This window comes from Pavona decussata, unplaced genomic scaffold (genome assembly GCF_977016875.1).
Source record: "Pavona decussata unplaced genomic scaffold, jaPavDecu1.1 SCAFFOLD_201, whole genome shotgun sequence".
NCBI classification, from domain to species: domain Eukaryota; kingdom Metazoa; phylum Cnidaria; class Anthozoa; order Scleractinia; family Agariciidae; genus Pavona; species Pavona decussata.
In genome coordinates this window covers 207,501-219,795 of record NW_028145609.1, presented here as the reverse complement: position 1 = coordinate 219,795, position 12,295 = coordinate 207,501, and the positions used below count along the sequence as shown (strand labels likewise).

The 12,295-nt window shown below is 40.1% G+C and overlaps 1 protein-coding gene across 1 annotated transcript; it reads right to left on the bottom strand.

Annotated features, from left to right (window-relative positions):
- Positions 1-982: 982 nt before the first annotated feature.
- Positions 983-11,504, bottom strand: LOC146461160 (dual serine/threonine and tyrosine protein kinase-like). Its single transcript, XM_085087152.1, has 4 exons — positions 10,711-11,504; positions 7,084-8,603; positions 6,622-6,865; positions 983-3,828 (listed from the first exon to the last, which is right to left on the bottom strand). The coding sequence occupies exons 1-4, from the start codon at positions 11,344-11,346 to the stop codon at positions 3,430-3,432; spliced, it is 2,799 nt and encodes a 932-aa protein (XP_084943278.1). The 5' UTR covers positions 11,347-11,504; the 3' UTR covers positions 983-3,429.
- Between the last annotated feature and the right edge of the window lie 791 nt (positions 11,505-12,295).

Below are 12,295 nucleotides of genomic sequence, written 5' to 3'. Positions count from 1 at the left end.
CGGCGCTCATATCACGAGGGAGGGGACCCACTTATCCCTACCTGTGTGACGTCAAATCATCATTTGATTTATTCATTAAACCTGGATTAAATTCTGCTCTCTCCTAGAAGGGATGTTTTTGTCCGCTACTCTGCCGACCATATTGTTTACATGTCTTAGACTCAACGATAACGTTTTAAAAAAGAAAATGAACCCTTTTGAAGTGGTAAATCCAAAGAATAACTTCTAAGAAGCACTCCACAGTTAAAACTGACGGTGGAAATTGGAGAGTTTCTGGCGAAGGAATCATGCTTTGTTTGACAGTTGTAGAACCACAATGCGAGGAGGAAAGGTCATTGATAAGCTCACACACATCACAAAAACAACACATCACAAAAACACAAAAACACACATCACATCCCTATGTCGAATTGATACTTAAACGCTACTGGAAATCCACTTCACAAAAAGAGTAAAGGTGCTATTGTTAATTTTTACAAAAAGTTTTCATAGGAAAGCCTTTTGCCTGTTTTTCTTTTTGTTTTTTGGTGAAACGAGAACAATTTGTAATCTTACACTTTTATTGAAATTAAATAATCAGAATAGAAAACGTGAGTCAGGCCATGTGTGTGGTCTTACGTAATGCAATTTCCCGGGTATAACCTACATTATTAAAAACTGGATCATTGTATAATGCAATTCCAGCAATTCCAGGGTTTTGATTGGCTGAGCGGCCATGGTATATGAGCCATTATACCATGCCCGAGAAGTAGCGAACATAAATTGTTTTCTGGTTGCTCTTGAAAACGAAATCAGCGAGGCCTACCAATACTACTTGAATGTTTTTAATAAAACAATTATTCCACTCGCGCTTGTTGGATATGAGATGATTTTGGCCAACTCGGCGCTACGCGCCTCGTTGGCTATCTATCATCTCATATCCAACGCGCGCTCGTGGAATAATTGTTAAATAACACATGGGAAACAACATCACGGCGCTATGTTTGTGACTCAAACAATTCCATTAGCTAGGATTTTAAAAATCTGCGAAGCATACAATGGGAAAAAATGAGGCCACATTAAACATCTCGCGAAAATGCCATTAGGGGCATCTTGTCTTTATCATTTTCGCTTTTGAAAGTCAATCATTCCAAAGGTTTCGAACAGTTTACAAAATTTAAACTTACCGTCAAAAATAGAAAACTTGCGCCACTGGTGTCAAACGTTTAGGGACCGTGGGTCCAAACTATTCAAGGCAACCTGGTTGTATCAAGGAGCTAAATCTCGCTGAGGGAAACGGATAAAAAAAAAGGAAGCGGCGTAGCAGTGCGACATAAATGAGGAATAAATGAGACCGCTTATTAAGTCTTTATGGCTTTCTTGTAAAATAAGATTTACGTTTCGATTCCTGGACCAACCAAACACAACGCAAACAATGTCAATCAATGTCAATGTCAATCGGCTATATGCCACTCAACAGGGTGTATATTCTTGGGTTCATAGGCAAGTAAAAACTAGCGATATAATGTTCCGACGTTTCGGCGACGTCATGACGCGGAGTAAGATCTTAGATTTGCATTAATGGGGTAATTAAATCAATACTTTGGCGCGGATCGAATTTATTATCTGTTAGTTACACCATTAACGCAAATCTAAGTAAGATCTTACTCCGTTGAACTCGCTTGTATTATTCATTCCTTGGGAATGGCGTCATGACGTCGCCGAAACGTCGGACTATTATATCGCTAGTTTTTACGTGCCTATGTGTTTCTAAATCATTATTAATTATTCTTGGGTTCGCTTTATTTTTACCTTTAGTTTCTGAGTTTCATCTTGATTAAAAAAAAAAAACCACGCACGTTTGCCAGTGTTCAGTGATCAGCAAAAACAACAAAAACAAAAATAGGAAAAGGCAAAATAATAATAATAACAATCCCCTATTTCTCATGTCTAATATTAGTTATCCTTTATTCTGCGAGGTAAAACTTCAATCAAAAGTAAGTTAAAATAATAGATACTATATTAAAACACAAATTAAAGTGAAATTATGTTCGGATAATACGTTGGCCACGTATTTCCGACCGTTCTCACGACAAACTTTAAAGCTACGCAGTTTCAAGCTTTTTTATAATCTCTTACCCAGAGTCCTCAGGCACTTTGGCCAGCGGTAAGTCGCCAGGAGAGAGTTTAATATCTCCTAGCGACCGACCGCTGGTTCAAGAGCCTGAGGACTCTGGGTTCGAGATTGGCTTTTCTCTCTCTCGCTTTTCGGCATTCTCATCGCTAGAATCGCGTTCCTTTTGGCCAGCGTCCATGGCGCTGACTGCTTAATCGAGACATTTCTGTTACAATCTACCCTAATATGTTTATTGCAATGTGTTAAAAATTAGAATCCCTTCAATTTTAATTTCCCTGAAATTATAAGCCGCACCGACCCTGTATCTCATACTGGCTCTATAATAAATAAACTGGGAATTGCAAAGCAGAACATTACTATACTTTAAACACTTAGCAGTTATACGTGAAGAGGAAATGTTCATTAACCTTTTTCTTTTCTCTATCAATAACATGGAGGCTAATTCAACTTCGGACCAATCTTATTCGGCCAAAAAATTGAAAACTAGCCAGTTAGGCCCGCGGAATAATGAGCCCCAATAAACATTACATCAAAGCTTTTATGTAGACGCTGAATGAGATTTTAAACCCCTCTCCGTAAAATTGCTGTCCGCGTACCTTAATTACTAACTGTACTCCACTTAAATTGGAAAAAGATGGCCTACACTTCAGCAATCAACCGATTTTGTTTCTTTGTAAAGAAGTGATTCCTACAGTTCCGATGCGACTAAGACGAAACTGGGAGCGGCTTGAGGATATCTGATGGTTATTATGTTACAGCAAATGTGTTCATTTTGTTACAAACTTTTAAGGCTCTAAAGCATATTTATATGCTTCTTATAAGAAGCCAGTATGAATGTTGATTACATGTCTCTTAACTCCAGGGTACGATTGTTAAGAATGAATATAACCTGGTACCCTGAAAACTATCTAGCCAGATCTAGATATCCCAATGACCTACAGTCACGGGACCCGAAAAATCCTGCTTGAGGTGTTTTTCACAGGATTTTCTCATATTTATTTTCTTAGTGTTCGCTACGTCAAGTTCTCAGCCATGACAGATTTAATGAAGCAGATTTTTTCAATTAACCGTTTTTTCTACGAAAGTGCACATAAAAAAACTCTGCGACGCTCTACAAGTCTTACTCTTATCGGGATGTGACCTCATAAATTCTCTATTGCTAATTCCCTTGTACAACGAACGGGCTCCGTGTAAGTCGAGATAAGGCGAAAGAAATATCGGCTAGCGAAAAGATGCTGACCCAGACTCTCGCTCTATCAATCTTACCAGACTGCGGTCAACTCATTCGACACAAAAGAGCCTGCTAATAATCACTAAACCCTGCAACGTTCCCGTATCTTTTTTAATTGAGAAACAACGTATTCCATTGTAATGCTTTCCCTAGCATTCCAGCACGCCGACATCAATTCCCAGCATGCATCTTTCATCATCGGCAGCCTCGTTGGCAAGATACCTTTCTTCACAGCTTCCTTCATTGCTTCAATAGTTTCCAGGCCATCGTACACTTCCGGCCGCGCTTTCCCAGACCCCTCGCAGAGTACCCACAGAAGCATTCCAAATGCATAGATGTCGTAAGAAGGGTAACTGAGCTGTCCTTTACCATGGTAACGGTACATTTCCGGCGAGATATGAAATGGTGCACCAAGTGGGGTCATTTTGTACGGAAACTCGGGTTTAGCAAGGTTGATCTTTGCTGTTCCATCGTGCATTAGCTATAAAGAAACGAAAATTTGGTTGTGTAACTCTTTCATTTACGAGATTTGTTAATGAGTTTTGTTAATAACTGAGTCAAGGGTAATAATCTCCTCGAACAGCATAATAAACAGCACCACGGGAAAGTACTGCTCAGTAGCTTTCATTTGAATGGTCACACTTTAGAATGTCATCCACAGACTCAAAAGTAAGAGCCACCTTGTACAACACAATACACAGCACCACAGGAAAGTACTGTTCAATAACTTTAATTTGAGAGGCCCTGTTAGGCTTTTAGGATTAGTCCCCTATATAAGCTATATTGGTACCGTAATTTCTCAATTAAACGCCGGACTTCGATTAAACGCCGGGTCAAAACTTCCGATTTTTAAATAAACGCCGGGTGCGTTTAATCGGGGCCCCGGCGCTTGTTCGGGGTCCCGGCGCGTATTAACATGAAATTAACAGAATTAAAATTGAAATAATCAGTTTGCACACATTAGCTGACACAAACGAGGAGGACGTTGCCGACATTACCGTTTATAAACTGAAAACTTTGTGCTCATATCATTTACTTGTTCCTACATCATTCATATATTATTTATGTGCTGTTTGTTAGTGATACAAATCTTGATTGCAACATGGTACACGTGCCGTATGTACGGTACCATAATACTGTAACTTCGGTCAATCCAGGGGAAAATTGTCCAGCACAGACAAACAGCCCCTAGGTTTTCGAGGATCAGTAATATTAAATCAACTTGGAAAAATGTTTGAAAATTCCATTTAAAAATAAACGCCGGATCCCGATTTGACGCCGGCCTCGAAAAAACGCCGGGTCAAAACTGCCGAATTTTAAATAAACGCCGGGGGCGTTTAATCGAGAAAATACGGTATGTGCCGACCCAAAGGGTATGGTTTTTTAGCCGTTTTGGTCTGAAAACGGGTATAGATTTTGATAGAGTAAACAATAAATAAGGGACCGCAAACGAAGATGCTGCAAGTATACGCAGGATCTGTAAAAGATCTAATCAGCCAAAAATATAAATGACTCAAATTTCTGCAAGGCTGATCGGACTGTTCTACCTTTTGCTGTGCTACACCGTGCTAATGAAAGCCAACCAGCTCGAAACAGCTGTCCACGGTTGCATTTTGATTCTCGGTTTGGTCTCTATCTTGTCGCTGTCGTGTTAAGTTTTCTACGCAGTCCGATCAGCCTTGCAGAAATTTGAGTCATAGATTTTGACCATTATGGTCTTACTCCGGGTATGGTTTTTAAGGGAACCACGAGAGCGTATAAACGTATTTGTCTTTTCAACTCCCAAGGAATAGTTTAGAAAGAGAAGTATCCAAAATGTATCATTCGAGCTGAATTTTTGAGTGAATTTTACCAATTCTTGACTTCGGCACTGAAGCTTTATTACGCTACAAACCAGGTCTGAAAACGGGTGTGGAAAATGGCATCTTTTGGTCTGAAATAGGGTCAGGGTTTGGAGAACCGGGCGGCACACCCCTACCGAGAATTCCGAGGAGTCCCCCACCCCCCCCCCCCCCCCCCCAGGGACGGGGGTTTAGAGAAGGTATATGGATTATTGGCCACTAAATTTAAAGATTATGGATTATTTGTGTTGCATTTTAAAATTATGGATTATTATCGGCCATTATTGCATCAACTATTTTTACATAAAAGGGTATTAGACACATGTTTATCTCCAGCGAGATCTCTTGGTCGAAATTCTGAGCCCGCGATGCCTGTGTACTATAGGTCGTAACAGTTTCATAACTCATTTGTTCAAAGGTTACAGCCTCGGTAACCACCCCTGTGTTTCATCAGGGTTATGGAAATACAATCCGTGCGATATAAGAAGGTAATTAGGACTAACTACATATAGATCGTTGTAGAATTTTATTTTAGGGATATATATTTTTGCAAAAATGAGATATGGATTGTTTCCAAAATTTACCCAGAATTATGGATTATTCAGACCCTCCCACCCTCCTCCCCCCCTAACAGGGCCTCATTTAAATGGTCAAACTTGACTCAAATGTAAGTCCATCTTCTTACAGCATAATAAACAGTACCATAGGAATAGTACTGCTCAGTATGGTAGCACTTGAGGATTTCATCTATAGACTCAAACGTCAAAACCACATTGTTCAGCGAGAAAGTACTGCTCAGTAGCTTTAACTCGAATGGTCATATTTAGGATTTTATCCAGAGTCTTTAAGTAAGAGCCACCTTGTAAAGCACAATAAACATCACCGAAGGCAAATACTTTCTGTGAGGAGATTATTGGACTGACACCTCAAGCTTTCGTATTGAGACACAAAAATTTGATTGCCATGGTAACATCGATCAAAGTCAATGAACGCTAACCGACCAAATCAAATTCTTCCAAGACAAATTTCTGAAAAAAGTTGTCAAGTCTCATGACGTTTGCCCAAGCATTATAAAAGTGATTAAGGTTCAACGTCGCCGCGAGTAGAATCCCCCCCCATCCCCATCCCTAGGGTTAGATAGGGTTCATTAACAGTGGCACGAATGGCCGGCTGTAATCTTCACTTTCAGTGTGGTAAATTGCCTCCTCCCGTGGGAGCGACACTTCCCTGTTTCAGGGTTACTCCCACGCTGATCGCTTCCTTAAAGGCTTGCCGGATCATGGAGTTAAGTTAATATCTAAAGAAAGGACACGGCACGATGTCCCCATCAGGATCCATCAGCGTAGGCGTTGAATTTTGAAAGACCAAGGTTAATGCAAACAACTAATCTATTACCTCCCACCCCTGCATGCGCTTGCGCCGCCTATTCTTACCAAGACGTTTCCAGGTTTCAGATCCTCGTAAGTGTAGTTGATATCATGGATAGCCTTCAGCCCTTCAGCTACATCCAGTGCGATGGACATCCTAATGAACAGTGGCAATCCCTCTTGGAGAGCACGGAGCAGACCCCTCTCTGCCTTCTCCATGACAACATACAACATATCGGGCTTAGGGAAAACCCAACCGAACAGGCGTAACAAGTTTCGATGAGAGCCGCGAAGTTTGTGAATCATGTCCCTAAAAAATTAACAAAATATCGAGAACATCTTGGATTTAAAAGATACAGGTGTATTCTGTAAATAAATTGTCTGGAATTAGTGATCATCCTCCCCTTTATCCATTCGACCCAAGAATTTGTTCTGGCGTTTTCTGTTGCTAGTGTCATGATTTAAAGCAGCATTTACTTAAAGCATAACCACTAAGGCTAACGAATGATAATGGTGCGTTGAACTTACATCATGTTGACCAAATCCACTGCGGTCTGGTTCCAACAGTCTATGCTGAAATCTACTTTCTTCAGCACCTTTACAGCGCATTGGCCACTGGGTGAAGCCCTGCACCAACGTTCACTGATGCAGTCATAGATGACTCCATGGTGAGTCTCGGCAATCCTTACACCGAGCTCCACGGGGCCCCGATTCTGCATATTCTTCAAGGCCATCCCCTCAACAGCCAGTGTACGAATCTGGGGTGTAAAATGAACACGGAACTCTTCCAGCCGCGATTCTACTTGGCAATTGGCAAAGTCTGTTTGCAAGGACTCGAGTGAAGTCATGGCAGCTCCGAACAATTCATGCATTTTCCGAAGACGACAAGAACATGCTTCATGAACCGACTCTGCAACGTGTTCCTCGTTAATTGTCTCCAAGAGAGATTGCACCATGGATTGACGAGCTGCTTTATTCTGAACGTCTTTTTTGGAGTAAGTTGAAAATTGTTTTGCGCTGAGAGGTCCCGAGATCTCTTGCCTTAAGGCAACATTGACGGCCTCCTTAATAGAGTCAAGAAGCCCGTTCAGAACAATTTGAAGCAGTTCATCAGTTTTTGCCTTTACTGCCGGGAACTGGATATCATAACTTTCTTCCAAAATCCGTGTAACAGTCGGATTAGCCAAATCTTCGTTGAAGTCTATGACAGCCTTGGTGATGCCATTGACTAAGTCTTTCATCACCGACTCGACACAAATGCCAAGGCAATTGCATGTCCTCTCCAGGATGCTGCTTTTCATATCACTAAGAAATCGCTCCAAAACAAAGTCAACGTTAAGCAGTGGTCCAAGATCGCTCATTGACAGAGCAGAGAGCTCGGTCACTAACATTGTTTGAGCGTCGTGTTCAAGAGTTCGCTCATTTACGGCCTCGTACAATTCAGCTTCGTGTGTAAACTCCTGTTTCAAACTTTGTATGCTTTCCACGATTGTACTTTTTGATTCTCTCGAGGCGAACGTGAGCGCTGAGAGTGATTCATATATTTTCATCTCAACTTCATTGCCCTTTTTGATAATCTGTGGAAGAACAAAAGCCCTTTGAGTAATCATAGTTCTCTGCACTTGGACGACGTTCACGAAACTTTCTTGAAGAACCAACAATTTCTGCACGACTCGTCTTGAATGTGTCTTCATAACCGTTCCAAGAAGATGCTGCAGGCTGGATTCAAACCTTTTAAATCTCCTGGTGGCCTCTGACGGTCTCTTTCCCACTCTTTCTTTTTTAACTTCTTTGGCGGAAATCGCATGGAAAACACGACACTTTTGCCAAGAATCACCGGAGACAAACTCCTTTTCTTTTAGCTGATTAAACACCTTCTCTTCTTTGCTAACTTCTCGACTTTCATTGCCGTCATCATCACTACCATCCTCGTCATCTTCGCGCTTGTCAAACTCTTGTGCTCCTTGTGTAGTGTCTACCTTGTTGCAGACATACATAGTTGGAGATTGAGGAAATCTGTTCTTCAAATATGTCAGCGTTTCCACATCCTTAAATACAATAAGAACACATGTGCTCTTCATATCTTGGGAATATTTCATAAGTGCAAGCATGGATGAAACCTATAAACCAAGCGAGAATTGTAACAAGTGATATCCGAGCGAGAATCGAGGTTCCAAAGGTTGTCGAAGCTTTTCGTGTTCAAGACATCGCACGAAATAGCAGATGTACTGACATAGCAGATTTACTAAACTTTAAAGCACGGTAGGTACAGTAAAGTGCCGCCTTTATGTACCGTAAAGAAAAAAGTAAATTTAAGCTTTATTCACATGTAAAGGTGATTTATGGAATAGTTTTCGTACAGTGAAACCTCTTCAGCCTCTTGGCTAATTCAGATTGCGTATAAAACAACTCTCACTTGGAATAAATTACTCAAGTGATGCTTTAGGATGCAGGGCACAATTTAAGACTCTTATCTTCTAATAATATGAAAAGAGAGCTACCTGTTGTATTTAGTCCATTTAAATGTTCAATTTGAAGGACAATCAGTGACCAACTGTACCCGGCGTAGTCAATCGAACGAAACCGAACCAAAAACCAATCGAACCCAATCGTTCCATTGGAGTTCGATTGGTTCGGCAATCGAACATAATCGAACTGGAACTTTCTGTGAGTTCGACTCAGTTCGATTACCGAATCCAATCGAACTCAAACGAGCGACTGAGTTCGATTGGGTTCGGTAGAAAAGCAAAATGGTACACAAAATTGATAAGCATTAACTCTTAGTAGAATTGAAAGGAATTCACTCTTTAACTGAGTTTTAACTAGAGGAGCAAGTGTGAGAGACATTAACATATTTCAATGAACTAAAATCTTTATTGTTTAGCTGATTCGAAATTGATTCATTCACAACATAAATATAACATGAACGGCTCAGTACAACATGTAAACTGTCTTTTTTTGCCGGACCCCTATCTCCTCTTTTCTACTTGACAACAAATTTATCCCCGACACGGACGGCGAAAGAGCCCTCGTGGTAGCCCTTTACCACCGCTTCCAGAATAGTAGGCTTAAACTCTGCCCTGTCCGACATCTTGCCTGTTGTACTCGTGTTTGAAATAGAAGCCGAAACTGGTTCGTGTTTCTGATTGTTGAGGTGTTCGATTATGTTCGATTGAGTTCGATTATGTTCGATTGTTGAACTGTTCGATTACCGAACGTTCGATTGGCTAAACTTTTTGGGAGTTCGATTAAGTTCGATTACCGAACCCAATCGAACTCAATCGAGCGATTGGGTTCGATTGGGTTCGATTACCGAACGTTCGATTGACTACGTCGGGACTGTACCCTGTAAGTTTATTCTCTTGCTGAACAAGAAGTGCGTCCTATTAAAATCCAGAGTCCTCGCTAGCTCTTTTCAATTAAAATAGAGATGCACGTTCGAGATCACATTCCAGGCACATTCAAGACGGTTGTTCGGCCAATACACGACGGACCGGTTTACGCTTCCAAATCCGAAAGTAAAACAGTACAGAATTGCCGTTGAAATTAAACGCTGTCTAGGACCTAAGTTAGTTCTAAAGCTTAATTAGGAAAGAACATCCTGCCAACTTCCTGTATGACTTGAACTGCTACTTCCGGGATTTTACCCTCTGAAAGGAAAGTTCGCATGCAACTGTCCCCTCCCCCATAAAAACACCCTATTTTTGTTCACAAAAAAATAAAGAAAGAAATGAATAAATATATTGAAGCAACATAAAAGTGCTGCTTCGACGTTTTCACTTAACTAGTCACAGGATTTCATCCACAGACTCCAATCGATCACTTAAACACAGCATAATAAACGCGAAGGTATACAAAAGGTAATTGGTGATCTCATTGTGGTCATACCTCAATGGCTTTATCAAATTATTAATTGTTAATTTATTATTTAAACCTCTTTGTAATGGTAAAGCAATGTAAAAACAGGACAACCAGCAAAATACTGCTCCAAAGCCATCATTTCGTCGCAGTCACGCGTCAAGATTCGTTCAGTTCTCGCTTTGACGTACTATGGCTAATTGTTTAATTTGGCCCGCCGTGAAGAAATAAATTTGCAGTATTTAAAGTCAATGTAATCAGATTTTTATCGAAAATTTGAGGGGAATATGTACTTACCGAGGGTCTCAGATTATTATTGCCGTCGATAACGTAAACAAACAGAGGTACGGTTCCCTTCTGTAGAAAGTCATCTAATACCTTGTCCAAAACATCAGACTCGTTCTTCCCCGGAGAGTCAATCAACTCGATTCCACTTTGCAGAAGTGTGTGATTCAGTCCAACCTCCACAGTCGCGTTCAAAACATTTTCGTCTTCTCTGTCTTGGTCTGAAACTACTATGAGATCTTCAGGGAGACGTTTACTAGTAAGCTGTTCTGTCTTGACGGCTCTGCCATCCGATCCGACCAGGGTCGCGTACGGTTCCTGAGCGTACTTGATCCTCACTATTCTAGCAGTACACGGGTTTTCATGTACGGGAAGAGACTTTTGTCGTAGAAGCTCGTTAAGAATCGAGCTTTTCCCACAGTTTCGTTCGCCGATGAAGAACACTGATGGACTCTTTTGAAGTTCTCTCTCTACATCATCCAGTTGGTTGAAAGGAATGGGCGCTGTTTGAGTGTCATCTGCTTCAATGTCGAAACACTTTACGATTTCTTGAAAACAAGACGAGGTTCGCTTGAACAATGACGCCGTGCTATCGCTGTAGCATCGGAATTCTTCTATGGCTTCTTGTAACGACTTGGTGCAAGACATAACCGAATGTTTAACTACAGTTCAAAAGAAAGAACGTTACCTTACATTACTTCCGTGATTTGTCGATCGACGGTGAGTATGAAGCTTTCTCGTGATTTCTGGGAATTACATACACGGGAAATTAAGTACCTGGGACTGGACTTCTTACATTAAGAACTTACGGAACACAAGTAAAATTCAGGTTGTGATTCCACCAAAAGCAGACAAGATCGTTTGTTTATAGCTTATATATATACTGGATATATACTCTTTTTATACTAAACATAGAATTATTTTGAGACTGGAAGTTGTTTTAATTATTTTTTCAAAGGATTTGAAGTGGGAATGTTTTTACTAACCCTCTCAAAGCCAGCTAAAGCAGCCTTGATGTATATTAATTCTAAAATTGACGTAAAAGTTTAATTGTATACAGTAAATGTAGTTATTATGCTATTTTACCCAGTTTGGTTACTTAACGGTTGAAATATAATTCAGAAAAGCCTAGCCGTTATTTATTTTTTGTTTATTTATTATTATTATTATTATTATTATTATTATTATTATTATTATTATTATTATTATTATCATTATTATTATTATTATTATTATTATTATTAGGGATTTTTGTTTGCCCACGAAAATTCCTTCCACCCGATTAACTGCCCCTGGGTCTCCGAAGATGATTAAATATAAAAATACAGTAATGGCTGAATTTATCATGAAATAGAAATAATTAAGACATTACAGATTATATTAGGCTGGTCACATCATGCTCTACACTCTTTTATTATTATAGTATTTTTATAAGAACCACTTTTTTTTAACGTGAGGCTGAGATTAACAAAAATTTAAGAACATGCTAAGAACATTGCTTAGGCTGAGAGTCGAGGTTAATAACATAATTTTGTTACACTCGCTACACGTGATAGCTTTCTGTATTTTTCGCGGCAAAATCTGGTAACTTAATCAT